Source organism: Pseudophryne corroboree, assembly GCF_028390025.1.
Source record: "Pseudophryne corroboree isolate aPseCor3 chromosome 3 unlocalized genomic scaffold, aPseCor3.hap2 SUPER_3_unloc_10, whole genome shotgun sequence".
Lineage (NCBI taxonomy): Eukaryota > Metazoa > Chordata > Amphibia > Anura > Myobatrachidae > Pseudophryne > Pseudophryne corroboree.
This window is the reverse complement of record NW_026967494.1, coordinates 1,429,486-1,454,246: the sequence shown is the minus strand read 5'-3', so window position 1 is coordinate 1,454,246 and position 24,761 is coordinate 1,429,486. Positions and strand designations below refer to the sequence as shown.

The 24,761-nt window shown below is 49.5% G+C and overlaps 2 protein-coding genes across 2 annotated transcripts in view; both read left to right on the top strand.

Annotated features, from left to right (window-relative positions):
- The window catches only part of LOC134983212 (zinc finger protein 585A-like), a 176,104-nt gene that overhangs the window by 143,827 nt on the left and 7,516 nt on the right, over positions 1 to 24,761 (top strand). The window lies entirely within an intron of this gene.
- On the top strand, positions 7,019 to 15,262 carry LOC134983199 (uncharacterized). The gene is made up of 5 exons (XM_063948936.1): positions 7,019 to 7,166; positions 7,621 to 7,698; positions 7,817 to 7,918; positions 8,059 to 8,643; positions 15,129 to 15,262. Exons 2-5 carry the CDS (start codon positions 7,662 to 7,664, stop codon positions 15,260 to 15,262), a joined length of 858 nt encoding a protein of 285 aa, XP_063805006.1. The 5' UTR covers positions 7,019 to 7,166; positions 7,621 to 7,661.

Sequence of the window (24,761 nt, the reverse complement as noted above, 5' to 3'; positions counted from 1 at the left end):
CAACTGCAATATCTGCAAGAACTGTAGACTCTGGACATAGCGACAGGAGTTGCTTACTTGAAACACTGGAGAGAACCACACCGGGTTCAGAGGAACTGGAATCGGCAGGAACTGACGACAACTTTGGACAAACGGATGGAACAGGAATTTGTCCAGGACTACTTGAGTTGACTTGAACTGTAAGAGGCTGATCTGGACAGACGGATGGGACCGGATTGGGTCCAGATAAGCTTGAACCGGCTGGAACCGCAGGAGTCTTCGGACTGACGGATAGAACCGGATTTGATACAAAGAGACTGGAATCGGCTGGAACCGAAGGAGTCCTCGGAGTGACGGATAGGACCGGATTTGATCCGAGGATACTGGAATCGGCTGGAACCGAAGGAGGTAGCTCAGTATTGGAAACAGAGCTACTCGGGCTGGCTGGAACCAGAGGAGGCTGATCCGGACAGACGGATGGGACCGGATTGGGTCCAGATAAGCTTGAACCGGCTGGAACCGGATTTGATATGAAGAGACTGGAATCGGCTGGAACCGAAGGAGTCCTCGGAGTGACGGATAGGACCGGATTTGATCCAAGGATGCTGGAATCGGCTGGAACCGAAGGAGGTAGCTCATCATTGGAGCCACTCAGGCTGGCTGGAACCAGTGGAGACTTTGGACCGACGGCTGGAACCGGGCTAGGTCCATTGACACTTGACTCTGTATAGACAGAATCCGGATGTTCTGATGATCCCTTTTGGAGTGGTACTGAGCTGGTAGCACTCTCTGAAGTTGGCAAACAAAAGTTCATGTCTGTATCTGTGACTTTAAGAATTCCTCCTGGGATCTTGGCCCTGGATTCCTCACTTGAGGCTGAAACTCTAAAGACCCCTCCTGGGGTTAATAGATCAGACACACTTCTTTGAGCTGCATGCCCGGATGCCACTTCTGGAACCTGAACATCAGATACCCCTTCTGGGGTCACAACATCAGATGCCCCACCTGGGGCTGTAGAGACGGACGCCCCTTCTCGGGCTGAAGGCACGGATGCCCCTTCTCGGGCTGTAGACACGGATGCCCCTTCTCGGGCTGTAGACACGGATGCCCCTTCTCGGGCTGTAGACACGGATGCCCCTTCTCGGGCTGTAGACACGGATGCCCCTTCTCGGGCTGTAGACACGGATGCCCCTTCTCGGGCTGTAGGCACAGATGCCCCTTCTCGGGCTGTAGGCACAGATGCCCCTTCTCGGGCTGTAGGCACAGATGCCCCTTCTCGGGCTGTAGGCACAGATGCCCCTTCTCGGGCTGTAGGCACAGATGCCCCTTCTCGGGCTGTAGGCACAGAAACTACTTTAGTTATGGGTAACATAGATAGTCTCTGTTGATTTCTGAACTTGGGATTGGGTCTATTTGTCACAGGACCCCAATCGTATACTTTTTGGACACTCCTGTCCCGGATAAAGGAACTTGAAACTGCAGAGGATACGTTGGAAGGTTTGCAGGTGAAAACACTTTGATGTTGGGACCTGTCACCAACTTTTGAGTTGCGGAAGGAACAGTCCTTAATAAGATGACTAGAACTTCCACAGTAAAAGCAGAGGTGAAGCTGCTTGCGATGTCGGCGTTCAGCTTCCGTGAGTTTGGAGCGCGGGTAGCTCTGGAATCTTCCCTCTCTCTGCATAGAAGAGACTTTAGTTTGAAAAAATTTTGACACGGAGGTCGCACTAGTCTCAATACTTTGAGCAGTACTCTTCACTGCGTTTAAAGCACCGCCCAAGATTTCTGGCATTATTGGAATGATTTTTGTTAGGAGACTTTGAAGTTGTTCCAATAGATGATAAAATGTGCTTATTGGTTCAGAGTTCACAGCAGACAACAAAGGAGTCTTGAAGCTTTCAAAGGAGGAAGTCGCTCTCTCAGGAGAATTCGCTGCGAAGGGACTGCCATAGGACTGACTTGAGCAACAGCCATCCACAGGAACGGATTGTGCAGGGAAAGTTGAAATGACTGGAGCAGGAGTGACTTGAACAGGAACTGGAGAAACAACAGAACTTTGAAGGGATTGGTGCAAAGTATCCAAACGGATAGACATTCCCTGTAGGAACTGGAACATCTGCTGCTGCGCCACCTCTTGACCATCCAAACGGGAGACCAGATTTTGTAAGGCCCCTGACCCCACATTCTGACCACCATCCGAGTCCATGGGCCTTGGACAAACTGTCAGGTTCGGTCTGGTTTGTGTCCCCGGAGGGGGCGCTAGTGGGTCAGTGGAGGTAGGAGGAAAGAGACGAGGAGATTGTATCACGTTCTTGCGCATGAGCGCAATGGTATTTATTCAGCAGATAAGTTTTAACAGAAATGCAGCAGAAATAATAATAATAATAGCAGATGGAAAAGTCAAACACTTGGAATGATAACAATAGTCTATGGCAATGGGTGATAGGTGAGTTGAGAAATCATATCCGGAAATATAAAACAACGGAATGAATGTCAATGAAATAGTTCTGGCTAGGAAACCAGTGCAGGGTTTTAAAACAGGGAACAAGGCAGTGATGGAGATTGCAAACCTGAGCATAAGCAGGAGACCAACTCACAGTGCAGGTGATGAGGCACTGGCAGCAGCAAGCTGTGTCACAGGTGGAGGAAATGAACACACCTGGAGTTTAGTCTTCAACTGCAGGCTGAAGCACACAAGGTGGTGATGAGTGTGAAGCCCAATGCAGGTTGCTGGTATTGCTGAGCCTTGAAGTTCCACGGAGATGCAGGAGGATAACCAGGAACACAGGGAATCTGGAGACTGGAACACAGGGAACCACTGGAAGCAGTAGGAGAGTTGGAGTGGTTGCTGGAACTTGTAGTTCCACGGGAACACAGGAACAGCTGGGAACTGGAACTGCTGGGACCTGTTGTTCCACAGGTCTAACACACAAGGAAATCTCTGTACTCAGAGGATTGCAAACAGGAGCCGTCTGTTCACGGGATGTGACGTGTTGTCCAAGGCAATGTGAGAGAGCCACAAACTGGAAGTTATACCTCCTGCCCAGCAGTGATTGGACACAAACTGCAGGCAGAGATACTAGCTGGATTAGGTGTCCAGATCAGCTGTGAGTTGGCTGAAGCATTCCAGGCTGCAGAGGACTGAAAACCAGAACTGGAACAGAACTGAACTGGTTAGGTGGAGCACGGTGAGCTGTGGGCTGCAGGAGACTGAAGACTGGAACAGAACTGAACTGCTGGGACCTGTAGTTCCACAGCAGTGATGTGATGGAAAATGCAGATTCCTGACACCTGTCACTGGACAGGTGATGCTGACTTAAAAGGCGCATAGAGATTCTGCCTTATAAGGGTGAGGAGTTATTTGGGGATGGTCTCTGGGACCTCGTATCCACAGCAACAGCTGGGAAGAAATATTTTTACCTCAGGTTTCCTCACAGACTAAGAAAGCACTGTATTATCAGGTACAGTCCTTTCGGCTTCAGAAAAGCAAGCGGGTCAAAGGCGCTTCCTTTCTGTACAGAGACAAGGGAAGAGGGAAAAAGCTGCACCAGTCAGCCTGTTCCCAGAATCAAAATTCTTCCCCCGCTTCCTGTGAGTCCACAGCATGACGCGGGTGCTCCACAGGTGTAGCCAGGTACGGTGGGGGGCCGTCTCAAAAATTTCAGCAATTAGTGGGCTCGCTCACAGGTGGATCCCTGTTTCTTTCAAGTAGTATTTCAGGGGTACAAGCTGGAATTCGAGATGTCTCCCCCCCGCCTTTTCCTCAAATATGCCTTGCCGACAACTCCCTCAGACAGGGAGGCTGTGCTAGAGGCAATTAATAAGCGGTATTCCCAGCAGGTAATACTCAAGGTGCCCCTACTTCAACAAGGATGGGGTTACTATTCCACACGGTTTGGGGTACCGAAACCGCATGGTTCGGTGTGACCCATTTTATATTTAAAATCCTTGAACACATACATAAAAAAATTCAAGTTCAAGATGGAATCGCTCAGGGCGGTAATTGCAAGCCTGGACGAGGGGGATTACATGGTATCCCGGGACATCAAGGATGCTTACCTGCTTGTCCCCATTTACCATCCTCACCAGGAGTACCTCAGATTGGTAGTACAGGTTTGCCATTACCAAGTCCAGACACGGCCGTTTGGACGGTACATGGCACCGAGGGTGTTTACCAAGGTAATGGCCGAAATGATGATACTCCTTCAAAAAAAGGGAGTTTTAATTATCCCGTACTTGGACGATCTCCTAATAAAGGCACGGTCCAAGGAACAGTTGTTGGTGGGAGTAGCACTATCTTAGGAAGTGCTGCGCCAGCACGGCTGGATTCTGAATATCCCAAAGTCACAGCTGGTTCCGACTACACGTCTAATGTTCCTGGGTATGATTCTGGATACAGTCCAGAAAAAAGTGTTTCTCCCGGAGGAGAAAGCCAGGGAGTTGTCTTCTCTAGTCAGAGACCTCCTGAAACCAAAACAGGTATCGGTGCATCACTGCACGCGGGTCCTGGAAAAGATGGTAGCTTCTTACGAGGCAATTCCGTTCGGCAGGTTCCATGCCAGAATCTTTCAGTGGGACCTGTTGGACAAGTCGTCCGGATCGCATATTCAGATGCGTCATTAATAACCCTGTCTCCAAGAACCAGGGTGTCTCTTCTGTGGTGGCTGCACAGTGCTCATCTTCTGGAGGGCCGCAGACTCGGCATACAGGACTGGGTCCTGGTGACCACGGATGCCAGCCTTCGAGGCTGGGGGGCAGTCACAAGGGGAAGAAACTTCCAAGGACTATGGTCAAGTCAGGAGACTTCCCTTCACATAAATATTCTGGAACCAAGGGCCATGTACAATGCCCTAAGTCAAGCAAAATCCCTGCTCCTACACCAGCCGGTGCTGATCCAGTCAGGCAACATCACGGCAGTCGCCCATGTGAATCGACAGGGCGGCACAAGAAGCAGGATGGCAATGGCAGAAGCCACAAGAATTCTCAGATGGGCGGAAAATCATCTAATAGCACTGTCAGCAGTGTTCATTCCGGGAGTGGACAACTGGGAAGCAGACTTTCTCAGCAGGCACGACCTCCACCCAGGAGAGTGGGGACTTCATCCAGAAGTCTTCCAAATGATTTTAAATCAGTGGGATGGCGTCCCGCCTAAACAAAAACCTAGAGACCCTCAGGCAATAGCTGTGGACGCTCTAGTGACACCGTGGGTGTATCAGTCAGTTTATGTGTTCCCTCCTCTGCCTCTCATACCAAAGGTATTGAGAATAATAAGAAGGCGAGGAGTAAACACAATTCTCGTGGTTCCGGATTGGCCAAGACGAGCGTGGTACCCGGAACTTCAAGAGATGATCTCAGAGGACCCGTGGCCTCTGCCGCTCAGACAAGACCTGCTACAGCAAGGGCCCTGTCTGTTCCAAGACTTACCACGGCTGCATTTGACGGCATGGCGGTTGAACGCCGGCTCCTAAAGGAAAAGGGCATTCCGGAAGAAGTCATTCCTACGCTTATTAAAGCCAGGAAAGAGGTTACAGCAAATCATTATCACCGCATATGGCGGAAATATGTTGCATGGTGTGAGGCCGAAAGGGCCCCAACAGAGGAATTTCAACGAGGTCGATTTCTGCATTTCCTGCAAGCAGGAGTGAATATGGGCCTAACATTAGGTTCCATTAAGGTACAGATCTCGGCTCTGTCGATTTTCTTTCAAAAAGAACTAGCTTCAGTACCTGAAGTTCAGACATTTGTAAAAGGAGTGCTGCATATTCAGCCCCCATTTGTGCCTCCTGTGGCACCTTGGGATCTCAACGTGGTGTTGAGTTTCTTAAAATCACATTGGTTTGAGCCACTAAAGACCGTGGATCTGAAATATCTCACGTGGAAAGTGGTCATGTTATTGGCCTTGGCTTCGGCCAGGCGAGTATCAGAATTGGCGGCTTTATCATGTAAAAGCCCTTATCTAATTTTCCATATGGATAGGGCAGAATTGAGGACTCGTCCCCAGTTTCTCCCTAAGGTGGTGTCAGCATTTCACCTGAACCAGCCTATTGTGGTGCCTGCGGCTACTAAGGACTTGGAGGACTCTAAGTTGCTAGACGTTGTCAGGGCCCTGAAAATATATGTTTCCAGGACAGCTGGAGTCAGGAAATCTGACTGGCTGTTTATCCTGTACGCACCCAATAAACTTGGTGCTCCTGCTTCTAAGCAGACCATTGCTCGCTGGATCTGTAATACAATTCAGCTTGCGCATTCTGTGGCAGGCCTGCCACAGCCAAAATCTGTGAATGCCCACTCCACAAGGAAGGTGGGCTCATCCTGGGCGGCTGACCGAGGGGTCTCGGCATTACAACTTTGCCGAGCTGCTACTTGGTCAGGGTCAAATACCTTTGCAAAATTTTACAAGTTTGATACTCTGGCTGAGGAGGACCTTGAGTTCTCTCATTCGGTGCTGCAGAGTCATCCGCACTCTCCCGCCCGTTTGGGAGCTTTGGTATAATCCCCATGGTCCTTACGGAGTTCCCAGCATCCACTAGGACGTCAGAGAAAATAAGAATTTACTTACCGATAATTCTATTTCTCGTAGTCCGTAGTGGATGCTGGGCGCCCATCCCAAGTGCGGATTATCTGCAATACTTGTACATAGTTATTGTTAACAATTCGGGTTATTGTTGTTGTGAGCTATCTATCCAGAGGCTCCTCTGTTATCATGCTGTTAACTGGGTTCATATCACAAGTTGTACGGTGTGATTGGTGTGGCTGGTATGAGTCTTACCCGGGATTCAGAATCCTTCCTTATTGTGTACGCTCGTCCGGGCACAGTATCCTGAGGCTTGGAGGAGGGTCATAGGGGGAGGAGCCAGTGCACACCAGGTAGTCTTATAGCTTTGCTTTTGTGCCCAGTCTCCTGCGGAGCCGCTATTCCCCATGGTCCTTACGGAGTTCCCAGCATTCACTACGGACTACGAGAAATAGAATTATCGGTAAGTAAATTCTTATTTTCGCAGGGTTACACAGTAGTGAAGATATCCGGTGAGTGTGAGACATCGAGCAGCCATCCCCGTGTGTCAGGAGGACTGCACAGGACTCAGAGCCCCATCACTGTGCCTCCACCTCACTCACTGACACATGAGACACATTGACCAGAAGATCCTGGAACTCCCTACAAGATCATTCAGCTGCTGACTGGAGAGGTGACTGCTGGGAATAGGATATTATACAGTAACACCAGGGGATGTGTCTGGGGGATGACTGGAGAGGTGACTGCTGGGAATGGGGCATTATACAGTAACACCAGGGGATGTGTCTGGGTGATGACTGGAGAGGTGACTGCTGGGAATGGGACATTATACAGTAACACTAGGTGATGTGTCCGGGTGATGACTGGAGAGGTGACTGCTGAGAATGGGACATTATACAGTAACACCAGGGGATGTGTCTGGGTGATGACTGGAGAGGTGACTGCTGGGAATGGGACATTATACAGTAACACCGGGGGATGTGTCTGGGTGGTGACTGGAGAGGTGACTGCCGGGAATGGGACATTATACAGTATCACCGGGGGACGTGTCTGGGTGATGACTGTATCACTGTGTGTGTCAGGTTCCTATAAGGTGTCAGGATGTCACTGTCTATGTCTCCATGCAGGAGGAGGAGTATATAGAGGAACACAGGGGTCTTTACATGACATGATGATGAAGAATCACCGGCCCCTCACATCACTGGGTAAGAGGAGACTGTCATGTATTGTACAGGGTAGAGCAGGTATGGGGGCCCCTATATACACACATCACCTGATAATCACATATATACACTGTACTCAGTCACTGTGTGTCTCCTACAGATGGGCCCAGTAACAGAGATACCCCAGAGAGATGTCCCCGTCCTCTGTATTCCCAGGATTGTACAGAGGAGAATCACAGGATCCCACAGGAGGATCAGGTAGGTGGGATTTAGGGTCTCCCCAATATACCAAAGTGACTGTCACTATATGGTCTGTAGAGAAGCTGTGTGTCTTATACACTGATATTATACGGTTTCACCTCAGTTAAGTCTGACTGTGCAAATGTTTGTGTTTTTAGGTAGAACGTTTGTCTGATATTAAAACAGAAGATATAGAGGGAGAAGAAGAGACGTATGTGACTGATATAAAGGTAGAAGATATAGAGGGAGAAGAAGAGACGTATGTGACTGATATAAAGGTAGAAGATATAGAGGGAGAAGAAGAGACGTATGTGACCGATATAAAGACAGAAGATATAGAGGGAGAAGAAGAGACGTATGTGACCGATATAAAGACAGAAGATATAGAGGGAGAAGAAGAGACGTATGTGACCGATATAAAGACAGAAGATATAGAGGGAGAAGAAGAGACGTATGTGACCGATATAAAGACAGAAGATATAGAGGGAGAAGAAGAGACATATGTGGCTGATATAAAGGCAGAAGATATAGAGGGAGAAGAGACGTATGTGACCGATATAAAGACAGAAGATATAGAGGGAGAAGAAGAGACGTATGTGACTGATATAAAGGCAGAAGATATAGAGGGAGAAGAAGAGACGTATGTGACCGATATAAAGGCAGAAGATATAGAGGGAGAAGAAGAGATGTATGTGAGGGATGATCAGCAGTGTAAGGAGGAGGAGATCCCTACAGATATCAGCAGAGGTGAGTAATAAACACACATTCTCCTTACTCAGTGACTACAGCAATCTCTTATCCTACACCCTCCTCTGTCAGTACAAACTAATGAATGTGTATTTTTCCAGTGGGGGAGTAAGGAGCCATCAGCACTGTGACCTGACGGTTCCGTAAGAGGGCCCTCGCCACCTCGAGTCCCGCCTCCAGTCACAGAATGGATGTTCAGGTGACACAGTACCTGGCCAGATAAGGGATTCCCACTTACCGTCAGTAATCGCATGTTACCGACTATGATACCACCACCAGACTCCTACCCTGCCGTGGTGCCTGGAACCACGGTTCTGCTCTGTATGCGTCGACACATTGGCCTTCATTCCAAGTCGTTCGCTCGTTAAATTTCTTCGCATCGCAGCGTTTTTCTGCTTAGTGCGCATGCGCAATGTTCGCACTGCGCCAAGTAAATTTGCTATGAAGATAGTATTTTTACTCACGGCTTTTTCATCGCTCCGGCGATCGTAGTGTGATTGACAGGAAATGGGTGTTACTGGGCGGAAACACGGCGTTTTATGGGCGTGTGGATAAAAACGCTGCCGTTTCCGGAAAAAACGCATGAGTGGCCGGAGAAACGGGAGAGTGTCTGAGCGAACGCTGGGTGTGTTTGTGACGTCAAACCAGGAACGACAAGCACTGAACTGATCGCAGATGCTGAGTAAGTCTGGAGCTACTCTGAAACTGCTAAGTAGTTTGTAATCGCAATATTGCGAATACTTTGTTCGCAATTTTAAGAAGCTAAGATACACTCCCAGTAGGCGGCGGCTTAGCGTGTGTAACTCTGCTAAATTCGCCTTGCGAGCGATCAACTCGGAATGAGGGCCATTGTTTTACCACACCTGTGTGGTGCTGACTATTCCCCACTTGTTGCTTGTCTAGACCTCTGCGCGGTAGCTGGCGGAAGGCGGAGTTTGGGGACACTGAGTGTACCTTGGACAGCCGGAAAACTGAGCTAGGTTTCGCCTAGCCCTGCAGGTCGCAAGATGAAGCGGTCATCTTGAGGCAGAAGATGTTTATTTGCCCAAAATAGTCTTAAAAAAGACTCTGCAATACTGCAGATGTTTACAGCAGAACGCAAATGGTATAACACACTCTGGAGGCTCGCAGGCCTCCTTTTTATGTCCATGTTCCACACAGTACCACAGGGGATAACCAATCACTATTTACTCATGAGCTGTGCAAACCTTGGCCACATGCACAGCTTACATTGTCCTCTATGGACAGTGGGGAGTGGTCACTCTTCTTTGACCGTACCATCCTGGAGGGTTGGGATCCACCCTGGTGATGATCAGTCTGGGCTGGGGGAAAGTTTTCCTGCTGAAACTTACTTCCAGGAATCTGCCCGGGGCCTAGCTCACCAGCTGCTTCCTGAATTCGGGCTCCAGAGATGGGCAGACTAGATCCTTTGTCAGGGTTTCTGTTCACCGAGGGTGATCTCTATGGAGCTCAAGAAAACCACTCAGCTTGTTGGGAAGCTGAGCTTTTCCTCTCTCACCCCATGATACTTTTATGTGGGAGGCTAGAAAGGAAGGGATTACGTTTTTGGGGAAAAGGTCTGGAGGAATCCATAAGCCTGCCCAGTAATGGATTCCCCCCTCCTGGGCACAGAACCAAGTAAGTGCATTTCACTTAAAATACAATTCAAATACACTATACACATTGTTGCCTATTTATACACTGAGCCAGTGCCCTGCACAGGCTCCACATACCCAGGCACTGCAGTGCCTCACCATACTATATATATTAAATACATTTCAATACATTATTAGGTTTGTTTGTACTGTGCCCAGCGCTCAGCTGCCCTAGCTCTGCAGCCTGACTGCTAGGCCTCTTCCCAGGGGTCGGCAGGGTGCACTGAGTGGGGGGCTGGCTGTAGCAGGGGCTAACTTACCTGCCCGGCTGCTGCCCCCCACCACCACCACCCAGTGTGGCCAAAATCTGTTGCCCTGCCGCAGCCCCCAGATCTGAGGCTGCGGTGCACCCCCCTATCTGATAGCCCGGCGGCTCGGGACGCTCGTCCCGGCCACCGCGGCTCTGTGCCTCTGTAGCTCCCATACCTCAGTGCATATCGCTCTATGTGCCCCCGCCGCTAGGGAGCCGGCTAGCCCAGTCCCCTGTGAGTGGCGCACCCATGGCGTCAGTGTCTGCTCCCTCCTGGAGCCCGGCAGCCCATGACGCTCGTCCTGACCGCCGCGGCCCTGTCCATCTGCAATGTTGAGGTGCAGGAAGCCCAGCTCCTGGACCTCAGCACCTGTCTCCTCCCGCCGCACAGGGAGCCGGCTAGCCTGGTCCCCCATCTGTGGCGCAATCTGGTCATCTGTGGCTCCTTTCTCCAGCGCATACACCGGGAGCCGGAGGTCCTGGTCTCCCAGCTGCGGCGCCTTGCAGCACTCTCCCCTCTGGCGCTGGTGTGTGTACGCGCCGGGGGTTTACCACTTCGCTGCCACTGGAGAGGATCCGGGCCGCTGCAGCGCGCCATCGATGATGATTTTTTTTTACATTTCAATACCTGGTGCCTACCGTCAGTGCATTTTAAAAGTGTCACCAAGCGCCTATTGTCCTGTAAATGGCGCCGGACACTTAAGTGTTAACCCCTTCAGTGCCATGGCTGCTATTAACCATGTGGCCACCAGGGCCTCCGGCAGCAAGCACCAATTATGCTCCTGCTCTCCTCCTCACATCATGTCACTGTGTGTTACCAGCCCAGAGATCTGACCAGTCTCCACCCCACACTCTCTGGTGTATCTCATACATCAGCAGCCATCAGCCCCTATTATACTCCTGCTCTCCCCTCACATCATGTCACTGTGTGTTACCAGCCCAGAGATCTGACCAGTCTCCTCCCCACACTCTCTGGTGTATCTCATACATCAGGAGCCATCAGCCCCTATTATACTCCTGCTCTCCCCCCTCACATCATGTCACTGTGTGTTACCAGCCCAGAGATCTGACCAGTCTCCTCCCCACACTCTCTGGTATATCTCATACACCAGGAGCCATCACCCCCTATTATACTCCTGCTCTCCCCCTCACATCATGTCACTGTGTTACCAGCCCAGAGATCTGACCAGTCTCCTCCCCACACTCTCTGGTGTATCTCATACATCAGGAGCCATCATCCCCTATTATACTCCTGCTCTGCCCTCACATCATGTCACTGTGTGTTACCAGCCCAGAGATCTGACCAGTCTCCTCCCCACACTCTCTGGTGTATCTCATACATCAGGAGCCATCAGCCCCTATTATACTCCTGCTCTCCTCACATCATGTCACTGTGTGTTACCAGCCCAGAGATCTGACCAGTCTCCTCCCCACACTCTCTGGTGTATCTCATACATCAGGAGGCATCAGCCCCTATTATACTCCTGCTCTCCCCCTCACATCATGTCACTGTGTGTTACCAGCCCAGAGATCTGACCAGTCTCCTCCCCACACTCTCTGGTGTATCTCATACATCAGGAGCCATCAGCCCCTATTATACTCCTGCTCTCCCCCTCACATCATGTCACTGTGTGTTACCAGCCCAGAGATCTGACCAGTCTCCTTCCAACACTCTCTTGTGTATCTCATACATCAGGAGACATCATCCCTATTATACTCCTGCTCTCCCCTCACATCTTCTGCACAGGGTATTGAGCCCCTTATACTTGCTATCAGGGATGTGATAAAAGTACCTTTGGAAGACGCTGCAGTGCCGCAGTAGTTTTTCTTAGCACAGAAAAAAAAGTGTCCCTTTCCGTGATTCCAATGCTGGGTACACACTGGCAGATATATTGGCCAATCAGTTGGTTGTCCAATATATCTTTTGCTGATCTGCAGGTGTGTACAAGCAATATGTCTGTGAAAGACACAGCAGCTGCAATATATCTGCAGATATATCAGTGCATCTTTCAGTGTGTATGAACAATCCCCATCTGCATATATAGCTGCAGATCGATTGGACAGCAGATATATCTACCAGTGTGTACCCAGCTTAAGGAACTAGATGACATGTTTAAGTTAACCTGGAAAAATCCTGATAAAAAAAAACACCAGGTGACAAAACGGTTTCTGCACTTTCCCATTTGCTCCTGAAGGCCGGAAACACTGGGAGAGCCCCCGGCAGTAGACGTATCAGTCTCTCGCCTATCAAAGAAAGTGCTATTACCAGTCCCTGGCTCCTCTGCATTAAAGGACCCTGGGGATAGTAAAATAGAGACTACATTAAAGTCTATTTACACAGCGGCTGGTGTATCACAAAGACCTGTGATAGCGGGTTGCTGGATGACACATGCCATTCATACATGGGCGAGTCACATTCAAGAAAGCCTTGTGGGAGATACGTCCCTGGTGACTCTCATAAAGCACATTCAGGACACTGCACGCCTCCTGCGTGACTCTCTTAAGGGGATAGGCGCTATTAACGCTAGGACTACTTCCAATGGCAGTGTCGGCACGCAGAACTTTGTGACTGGGTCGGTGTATAGCGACGCAGATTCCAAGCACAGAGTTTGGAGTATCTTCCTTTCTCAGGGGAGTGGCTATTCGGGGTTGAGTTGGATACATGGATTTCAAAAGTTCTTGTGGGTAAATCAAAGTTTCTGCCCTCTGGGGCCCCGCTGGCTAGGCGTTCCTACCCAGGGAGGTCTTACCCAGTCCTTTCGAACTGCCAGGTTCAGATCAAGAGCCGGAGGTACCTGAAATGCGGCGAGAGGCACCAGAGGCAAGATAAGAAAACCAGCCACCGCAGGTTCTCGGGAACAAAGCACCAGTTCAGCTTCCACTAGGGCCTCGGCATGATGGTGCCCCCCACCCTGAGGGAATCTCGAGGTAGTATCTCGGCTGCGTGGTCACGATCGGTGGAGATTGGCAATAGAGCTTGGGCTGGGAGGACAGCTGACTGTGTAGGAAGTAGACGAGGAGGTTGAATGTAGTTCTTCCTCATAAGGGTGGAGGCCTAGTGGGTGTTAGAGTTGGCTGGAGGGCATAAAAAGAATGAGAACTCTGTAGATGGAGAACTGTTTTTAATGAAGAAACAACTGTACACCGATACTTGAGGAATTGAAAGACACAGAATAATGAACTGAAGTCTATGATTAAACGAGTTGAGAAATGGAGCTGAAGATCACCAGTATTTGAGGAACTGAAAGACTGTGGTTTGTGGTTGGTAGACAAGGCTGAAGGAGACTGGGTTTTTGAAGAACTGAAAGTCTGTGGCTTGTGACTGGTAGACGAGGCTGAGAAACTCTGACTTTGAAGAAATGAAGACTGTGGCTTGAGCTTGCGAGACGCTCTCAGGAACCACTGTTTACCACCAGAAGCCCCTTAACGACCGGGATCCCCGTGAGCGCCTCCATGAGTGGCGACTGGTTAAGCGACAGGACTGCAGCAATGATAGGTCATGGACAGATGATAGCAACTGAAACTGGGGAACCAGGAGCAGCCTGGGAGAGCATAGAGCTGGAGCACCTTTCACAGGAAAGTAACTTGAAGCACTGGCATTCTCTCTCCCTGAGCCAGCCTCCCTTTTATAAGGGAAGACTACACTGGATTGGCTGGATACAGAGTGTGGATTTCATTGGCAGATCTCAGGTCTCCAACATGGCCACCCCCAGCACTGGGGACATTCTCAGCTGCAGCACTTTAGCTAACCCAGCTCCGGCCCCGACTTCCTGAGACTGAGTCACCGATACAGGGTTCTGCTGCAGCAACTATCCACCGCAGCCCCGACCTCCGGAAGCCACACGCGCGCCCAAGGACCCACTGAAAGCAGCTCCCCTCCGCCGCAACTAAAGTAAGCCCAGTCCCAAGTCATTGTTCCAGTGCCACTACAACAACATGGAAAGGGTTACTACTCCATCCTGTTTGTGGTACCAAAACCAGACGGTTCTGTAAAACCCATTTTGAAACTAAAATTGCTGAATCCTTTAAGGAAAGGTTTTCAAGTTCAAGATGGAATCCTTGTGAGCAGTGATTGCGGGTCTGGAAGAACGGGAGTTCATGGTCTTGCTGGATATAAAGGATGATCATCTCCATATCCCGATTTGGCCACCCCATCAGGCCTACCTGCGTTTTTTTCCTAAAATCCTTTTTCATCAAGGTTTTTTAAATATTTTATTCATCATATATTGTTACTCCATATAGATGTTATATTGATTTTATTATGTATTAAATATGTTATTTGATATACTTATCTCATCTATGACCCACTAGCGCTATTTATTTTTATTACCTAACTGCGGTTTGCCCTGCTGAATGATCACGACCAGTTCCAGGCGCTACCCTTCGGCCTGACCACAGCTCCAAGGGTCTTCACAAAGGTGATGGCGGAGATGATGTTCCAGCTCCGAGTCCAGGGGATCAATATTGTCCCTTACCTAGACGAGCTCTTGATAAAGGTGAGGTCCAGGGAGCTTCTATTGCTCAATATAGGCCGCACTATTCAGCTTCTGTCACATCATGGGTGGATCCTCAATTTACAGAAGTCCCTACTTCTGAGAAACATTCCCAGGAACAGGAGCCTACTCGGTGGCTGTTTCTGGATACAGTGGCTCAGAAAGTGTTCCTCCCAGAAGACAAGGCAAGGACGCTCCAGGATGTGGTCCGAGTGGTTTAAGACCAGGCGCTCTAGTACAGAAGGTTCCATGCCAAAACATTTCAATTGGATCTCCTGAGGTAGTGGTCCGGTTCACACATTACCGTTCAAAAGTTTGCAGTCACTTAGAAACTTCCTTTTTTTTTTTTACATTTTTTTTTTTTGAAGGAAAAGCACTGTTTTTTTCAATGAAGGTAACATTAAATTTAATCAGAAATACTCTATACATTGTTAATGTGTTAAATGACTATATTAGCTGCAAACGTCTGGTTTTTAATGGAATATCTACAGAGTTGTATAGAGGCCCATTTCCAGCAACCATCTCTCCAGTGTTCTAATGGTACATTGTGTTTTCTAATCGCGGTAGAAGACTAATGGATGTTTAGAAAATCCTTTAAAACCCTTGTGCAATCATGTTAGCACAGCTGAAAACGGGTTTGCTCGTTAGAGAAGCTATAGCACTGGCCTTCCTTTAAGCTAGTTGAGTATCTGGAACATCACATTCGTGGGTTTGATTATACTCTCAAAATAGCAAGAAAAAGAGAACTTTCATGTGAAACTCGACAGTCTATTATTGTTCTTATAAATGAAGACTATTTCTATGCAAGAAATTGCCAAGAAACTGAACATTTCCTACAACTGTCTGTACTACTCCCTTCTGTTAGGTTCCTGGTGCTCAGAACAAGGAAGATGTTGCGTAGTGAGTCCCGAGCAGCAGAACGTGACGTTGAAATAAGGTGTGGTGTGGAAATAGCCACTAGCACCCTACCTCCATTGTTTTACCCGTGTGGTCAGTTCACGCCTGAGTGACTATGGTTTCTTGGGCCCACGGCAGCCGCGTTTGAAGGGCAGATTATGTCTGCCCAACTCTGATGCCCCCAGGTCTTAGCGTGAGACAAGGCGTGAACCGAGACAGGATAATAACAAGGGGACCTCTAACTAAAACAACAGAAAGCTAGGGGCTACTAACTACCCTAAAACTAAATATATGTGCAGCACGCCGCCAAAGGAAAAGAACAACAAAGGCAATGATGTCCACACGCCGACACAATACTGTTGTGTACCGGCGGCGACAGCATAAGCTGAACCCTCTGCAAAACACCAGTAACTAAATTTCTCTGACGTCCTAAGTGGATGATGGGAACTCCGTAAGGACCATGGGGAATAGCGGCTCCGCAGGAGACTGGGCACAAAAGTAAAGCTTTAGGACTAGCTGGTGTGCACTGGCTCCTCCCCCTATGACCCTCCTCCAAGCCTCAGTTAGATTTTTGTGTCCGAACGAGAAGGGTGCACACTAGGGGCTCTCCTGAGCTGCTTAGTGAAAAGTTTAGTTTTAGGTTTTTTATTTTCAGTGAGACCTGCTGGCAACAGGCTCACTGCATCGAGGGACTAAGGGGAGAAGAAGCGAACTCACCTGCGTGCAGAGTGGATTGGGCTTCTTAGGCTACTGGACACCATTAGCTCCAGAGGGATCGAACACAGGCCCAGCCATGGAGTCCGGTCCCAGAGCCGCGCCGCCGGCCCCCTTACAGAGCCAGAAGCAAGAAGAGGTCCGGAAAATCGGCGGCAGAAGACATCCTGTCTTCACCAAGGTAGCGCACAGCACTGCAGCTGTGCGCCATTGCTCCTCAGCACACTTCACACTTCGGTCACTGAGGGTGCAGGGCGCTAGGGGGGGGCGCCCTGAGCAGCAATAAAAACACCTTGGCTGGCGAAAATACATCACATATAGCCCCCAGGGCTATATGGATGAATTTTAACCCCTGCCAGATTCCTCATAAAAGCGGGAGAAAAGGCAGCCGAGAAGGGGGCGGAGCCTATCTCCTCAGCACACAGGCGCCATTTTCCCTCACAGCTCCGCTGGAAGGACGTCTCCCTGACTCTCCCCTGCAGTCCTGCACTACAGAAACAGGGTAAAAAAGAGAGGGGGGCACTAATTGGCGATATTTGAACATATAGCAGCTATATAAGGGAAAAACACTTTTATATAAGGTTATCACTGTATATTAATATAGCGCTCTGGTGTGTGCTGGCATACTCTCCCTCTGTCTCCCCAAAGGGCTAGTGGGGTCCTGTCCTCTGTCAGAGCATTCCCTGTGTGTGTGCGGTGTGTCGGTACGGTGTGTCGACATGTATGAGGAGGAAAATGATGTGGAGGCGGGGCAATTGCCTATAATAGAGATGTCACCTCCTAGAGAGTCGACACCTGAGTGGATGAGATGCTGGAAGGAATTACGTGACAGTGTCAGTTCTTTACAAAAGACAGTTGACGACATGAGACAGCCGGCTACTCAGCTTGTGCCTGTCCAGGCGTCTCAAAAGCCATCAGGGGCTCTAAAACGCCCATTACCTCAGATGGTAGATACAGACGTCGACACGGATACTGACTCCAGTGTCGACGGTGAAGAGACGAATGTGACTTCCAGTAGGGCCACACGTTATGATTGAGGCAATGAAAAATGTTTTACATATTTCTGATAATACCACTAAAAGGGGTATTATGTTCGGTGAGAAAAAACTACCTATAGTTTTTCCCGAATCTGAGGAATTAAATGAAGTGTGTGATGAAGCGTGGGTTTCCCCCGATAAAAAACGGATAATTTCTAAAAAATTATTGGCATCATATCCTTTCCCGCCAGAGGTTAGGGTACGTTGGGAAACACCCCCTAGGGTGGATAAAGCGCTCACACGCTTATCAAAACAGGTGGCTCTACCCTCTCCTGAGACGGCCGCCCTTAAGGATCCTGCTGATAGAAAGCAGGAGGGTATCCTAAAATGTATTTACACACATACGGGTGTTATACTGCGACCAGCAATCGCCTCAGCCTGGATGTGCAGTGCTGGGGTAGCGTGGTCGGATTCCCTGACTGAAAATATTGACACCCTAGACAGGGACAGTATTTTACCGACTATAGAACATTTAAAAGATGCATTTCTATATATGCGTGATGCACAGCGGGATATTTGCCGACTGGCATCAAGAATTAGTGCGCTGTCCATTTCTGCCAGAAGAGGGTTATGGACACGACAGTGGTCAGGTGATGCAGATTCCAAGCGACATATGGAAGTGCTGCCTTATAAAGGGGAGGAGTTATTTGGGGTAGGTCTTTCAGACTCTGTGGCCATGGCAACGGCTGGAAAATCCAAATTTTTACCCCAGGTCGCCTCTCAAAATAAGAAGACGCCGTATTATCAGGCGCAGTCCTTTCGTTCCAATAAAGGAAAGCGAGCGAAAGGCTCCTCATTTCTGCCCCGGGGCATAGGGAGGGGAAAAAGACTGCAGCAAGCAGCCAGTTCCCAGGATCAGAAGCCCTCTTCTGCTTCTGTATCAATGAGAAGACCCTTTTCTCCTCTGCTTCTGGTACAAGAGGATTAGGCCTTTTAACTGCCCAGCATACATTTGTTACGGCTTGTGCGGGCGGCGTTAACCTGATGAGAACGTGTTCCATCGTCTTTGAGAATCCTGCAGCCTTTGATTGTTGCGTGCGGGAGTCCGCCATCTCATTGGAGATTTTATCTGCAAGGTTATTTTTCCATGACCTAGCCGGAGCACTGCTCTCAGGTGGAATGTCCTTGTCTAAGCAGGAATCGCACACCTCGGAGCTGCCATCCGCATGCTCATTCCGTTACATGCAAACATAAAAGGTCTTGGATGTCTTGGTTGGTGTTTTAGACATGTTGACTAAACCCCTTACCAGACCGTGTCGCAGCGCTTTCACCCTTTAAACTAGGAAGAGAAAGACTGTAATATATGACGGAAGCAAAAGGTATTGAGTTGCCTGGCTGGAAATATCTCTATATTGTAGAGAAGAAAATATAAATAAAAAATAAATTAAAAATATTTAATTTCTTTTGTCTTTACACCAGCTGACTTGCAACCGCCTCACACCCAACTGTACGTCAGCTACGGTGTTAGAGTTGGCTTCACTTGCTTCTACGTATTTTCTGTAGGCTCTTTGTAATAGAGTTCCTTGGAAAAGACCTCATAATCCCATTATATTCTTCAGGAGATTCTCATATAACATTTCACCAGCAGGGTGCGCTGTGTTACTATTAATCTATAATAGGGGGAGGTGCACTCCATGCTTGCATGATTTTTAAGATGGCTGACCATTAAAAATTTTGGACACTTTATTTAGAAGGGGGATCTTCCACTGGTGAGCCCCCCTGCTTACACTCTATGGCCGTGTCTTCACGCGGCTGAGGAATTCTCCTCAGCTTCGTGCTCGCTGTAGCGTCTCCTCCCCGCCTCCGGCGGCTGAGGTTAAGTGCTCCACAGCGCTGTAATACAAATCTCCCGCTGGCCGTCGCGCGCCGGGACCGCTCTCACAGCTCCCGTAGCGGCGTCTTTCTCTACTGGCAGGGAAGACTTAAAGTGCGCTATCTACTGTGCGCTCCCCGCTGGCCTCCCCCACACGCGACTGAAGGATCTCAACCGCGCGGCACTATGTTTTAGACGGCATGCACCGGGAACGCTCTCCTCCTCCTCTCCCCGGGCCCCGTAGCGGCACCTGCTGACAGGGGATCCCGCCCCACACTGACCGCTGTCCGGCGCGCCTGCAATAAAACAACCAGTACTCACAGTTGTATGTTGAGAGAGATGCAGACCCCTTTAGAAGGAATCCTTGTCTCTCAATCCTGAACCTTGTCCTCCTTTTATTAGGGGGACGCAGCTTTCACTTCTGGTAAAGCCTGCACCCCCTTTCATTTAGGTGGGATAGGGCATTTACCATCTTGTCTTTTAAGACCTGCACCCTCCCTTTAGTTAGGAGGGATTGGGCCAGTCATAAAGGATTAAAAATAAATAAATGCATAAACAAAACTTCATGGAGCAGGAGCTCTCTTCAGTGCCTGTTACCACCTCGGCACAATTTTCTAAACTGAGGGAGGAGGGATGTGAAGGGGGAGGAACCGGCTGTGCAGGCAATGCTAATTTTAGATTGTACCACACCTCCGGTTGCAAGCTTCACACCCCTATTGTATAGGACTCCAGTGTCCCCTAGTGGATGAAAGAGAATTTTTTTTTTCTTTTTTACCCTGTGCTTGCTTGGCGACACCAGGAAAGGAAGAAATCTCTGGCTCATAACATTCTTCAAAACATATAGGTCGAGCAATCAGATGCTTCTTCCGTCTCCTACCAGAGTGCCCCGGCATATAAGAAACCTTATCAGTTTCGGAATCTGAGAGCAGACCATAGATTGGTTGCATTCCCCTAGGTACCGAAACTTTAGAAGATGACAGAAAAGCACATCCTGTAGTCAAAGCAATGGGCTGAGACTCTTTCTGAACCCCACCCGGGGCAGTGACTTTCTGAACCCCACCCGGGGCAGTGACTTTCTGAACCCCACCCGGGGCAGTGACTTTCTGAACCCCACCCGGGGCAGTGACTTTCTGAACCCCACCCGGGGCAGTGGCCTTCGGGAACCCCGCTGGGGCAGTGGCCTTCGGGAACCCCGCTGGGGCAGTGGCCTTCGGGAACCCCGCTGGGGCAGTGGCCTTCGGGAACCCCGCTGGGGCAGTGGCCTTCGGGAACCCCGCTGGGGCAGTGGCCTTCGGGAACCCCGCTGGGGCAGTGGCCTTCGGGAACCCCGCTGGGGCAGTGGCCTTCGGGAACCCCGCTGGGGCAGTGGCCTTAGGGAACCCCGCTGCTGTCAGCACCTCGGATTCTTTTACTGGGACCGGGCCGTCGGTTCCAGTAAAAACTTCTCTCGGGACTATGACTTCCGGGACTTTTGCTGAAGCTATAACCTTCAGAACCTCCACTAACGCTATGCCTCTTAAGTGCTTTCCTGGGGAAGCGACCTCTAGACCCTTCTTAGGGGCTGCGTCTCTCGAGACCCCACTTGGGGATATTACTTCAAAGATCCCTTCTGGAGTTTTGCTTCTCGAGTTCCCTTCTGGAACTATATGGTTTTAGATACCCTTTCTGGGGTTGCTCTTTTCAAGTCCTTACCTGGGGTAACAGCTTCTGAGACCCCTTCTGGTATTGACACCTGAGCTATAATATTCGATGTCCCTCTATAACCTAGAGCACCCGGTACTCTGGGCACCGGTCACGGCTCCAGGACTCTGGGCACCGGTCACGGCTCCAGGACTCTGGGCACCGGTCACGGCTCCAGGACTCTGGGCACCGGTCACGGCTCCAGGACTCTGGGCACCGGGCACGGCTCCAGGACTCTGGGCACCGGGCACGACTCTGGGCACCGGGCACGGCTCCAGGACTCTGGGCACGGCTCCAGGACTCTGGGCACCGGGCACGGCTCCAGGACTCTGGGCACCGGGCACCACTCTGGGCACCGGGCACGGCTCCAGGACTCTGGGCACCGGGCACGGCTCCAGGACTCTGGGCACCGGGCACGGCTCCAGGACTCTGGGCACCGGGCACGGCTCCAGGACTCTGGGCATTGGGCACGGCTCCAGGACTCTGGGCATTGGGCACGGCTCCAGGACTCTGGGCATCGGGCCCGGCTCCAGGGGTTTGCAACTCTGCTTCCACAGGAAAATCAAGAGAGGAGAGGAACATTCTCCTTTGGTTCCTGAATCTATAATGGGGCTCCCTAGCCCAAAAACCCCAATTATAGGACAGAGAGCTTTTTAGTGTGGGTTGTGTGACAAGCACCTCTGCCACAGTTGACAGGAGTAGGTCATGTATCCTGACTCAACTTGGCCAGAGGGCATGACTTGTCGCCACACTTTGGCTTGCTCAACTCACAGGTCTGCAAATAGTGGCCTAAACCCCCACAATATAGGCATAAATCTAAGATTCTGCGATGCAGACGCTCCTATTCTGAGAGCCTGGGCCGCTGAAAACTTTTAAACCTTTTCTCTTTAACTAAACCTGATGATTCACTTGTCACCATACTGTGAGCAAGAGTCTCTTTATAGGATGAACTCTCAACAACTTCTGGCAAAGTAAGCAAAATTTTGGTCAGATGGTTTTGCAGTTGCCTTAAGGATTGCTGCAAAACTTCCAGCCGCTCAGGTTTCAAAGCACTGAAAGCAGAGTTCAGGACTGAGAGAGATGCTTGCAGGGCTTGCATAGTAGGCATAGGAGGATTTCAAAAAAGACAAGACTAGACACGATTGTTGTTAGACACGATTGTTGTTAGACACGATTGTTGTTAGACACGATTGTTGTTAGACACGATTGTTGTTAGACACGATTGTTGTTAGACACGACAAGACTAGACTTTTAAACTAGACAAGACTGGATTTTTAAACAGCGGACTGGATTCTGCACACTGAGTTTTAGACAGGGCTGGATTCTAGACTAGCCTGGGCCGTGGAAAACTTTTAAACCTTTTCTCTTTAATTAAACCTGAGGATTCACTTGTCACCATACTGTGAGCAAGAGTCTCTTTATAGGATGAACTCTCAACAACTTCTGGCAAAATAAGCAAAAATTTGGTCAGAAGGTTTGCAGTTGCCTTAAGGATTGCTGCAAAACTTCCAGCCACTCAGGTTTCAAAGCACTGAAAGCAGAGTTCAGGGCTGAGAGATGCTTGCAGGGCTTGCATAGGAGGATTTCAAACTAGACAAGACAAGATTGTAAGACAAGATTAGACTGGACTTTTAAACAAGACAAGACTGGGCTGGATTTTTAAACACCGGACTGGATTCTGCACACTGAGTTTTAGACAGGACTGGATTCTAAACACCGGACTGGATTCTGCACAGAGTTTTAGACAGGACTGGATTCTAAACACCGGACTGGATTCTGCACAGAGTTTTAGACAGGACTGGATTCTAAACACCGGACTGGATTCTGCACACTGAGTTTTAGACAGGACTGGATTTTTGACAAGACTGGATTCTAGACTAGACACTGGACTAGGCCAAAAAAAGTTTTCTTTTTTTTTCTTTTTTGTGGTATGGCTGGTGATAATGTTAGGTTCCTGGTGCTCAGAACAAGGGAGATGTTGCGTAGTGAGTCCTGAGCACCAGAACGTGACGTTGAAATAAGGTGTGGTGTGGAAATAGCCACTAGCACCCTACCTCCGTTGTTTTACCCTTGTGGTCAGTTCACGCCTGAGTAACTATGGGTTCTTGGGCCCATGGCAGCCGCATTTGAAGGGCGAATTATGTCTGCCCAACTCCGATGCCCCCAGGTCTTGGTGTGAAACAAGGCGTGAATAGAGACAGGATAATAAAAAGCGGACCTCTAACTAAAACAGAAAGCTAGGGGCTACTAACTACCCTAAAACTAAATATATGTGCGGCACGCCGCCAAAGGAAAAGAACAACAAAGGATATGTTGTCCACACGACGACACAATACTTTTGCATACCGGCGGTGACAGCATAAGCAGAACCCTCTGCAAAACACCAGTAACTAAATATAACTAAAGAATACTGCGGCCTAGGCCGACGGATGCAGCAAAGCCGCTACTCACGGAACCGGTACAAATACTGGCAAACGGACAGGAACCCCCAATGTAGCCGACACAGACTCTCAGAACTGGAGAACAGGCAGAGTCCCAAACGACAGACTGGTGGACAACAAGAAGCCAGATATTCGACCAGGCACAGACAAAGCCACAGGACTTCTGGACAGGAATGCTTCATGGCAGGACACGGAATCAGACACAGGAACTGACACTCAGGAACTGACACTGGAAGCAGCTAGACAGACACTGCTAGACAGGAGCTCAGGAACTGGCAGGGACTAGCTCAGAACTCTGGAACCCTGGAAATATCACCAGCGTCTGTGAATTGCACTGAGCCAAAATATAACAGAGTCTTAATTAATTATGTCGTGCAGCTGCCCTGCTGCACAACTGAGAGGTGCAATCAACAGACAGGTGAGGCTGAACACATGGGAACGAGCTGCAATTACACAGACTCACCACTGGCAGCAAACAAGAATCTTCTTAAACCAGAGCAACGGGAAATCCTGGCCTGCAAGACAACTATAAACATAAAATACGGTAAACAGGAATGAACCACTACCTGTGGTTCATAACCCCTTCAGAGAACAGCACAAACAGGCTCTAACCAGAGCAGAAGGAGAAGTGGGAGGCCCTGGTGCACAACTGAGCAAGAAGACAAGTACATTAGAGTCTCTAGTTTGAGAAATAGATGCCTCACAGGTCCTCAACTGGCAGCTTCATTAAATGGTACCCGCAAAACGCCAGTGTCAACGTCTACAGTGAAGAGGCGACTCCGGGATGCTGGCCGCCTAGGCAGAGTGGCAAAGAAAACGCCAATAAAAGGAAAAGATTCATATGGGCCAAATAACACAGACATTGGACAGGGGATGATTGGAGAAAAGTGTTATGGACAGATGAATCGAAGTTTGAGGTGTTTGGATCACACAGAAGAACATATGTGAGACTCGGAACAAGTGAAAAGATGCTGGAAGAGTGCCTGACGTCATCTGTCAAGCATGGTGGAGGTAATGTGATGCTCTGGAGCTGCTTTGGTGCTGGTAATGTGGGAGATTTGTACAAGGTAAAGGGGAATTTGAGTAAGGAAGGCTATCACTCCATTTTGCAATGCCATGCCATACCCTGTGGACAGCG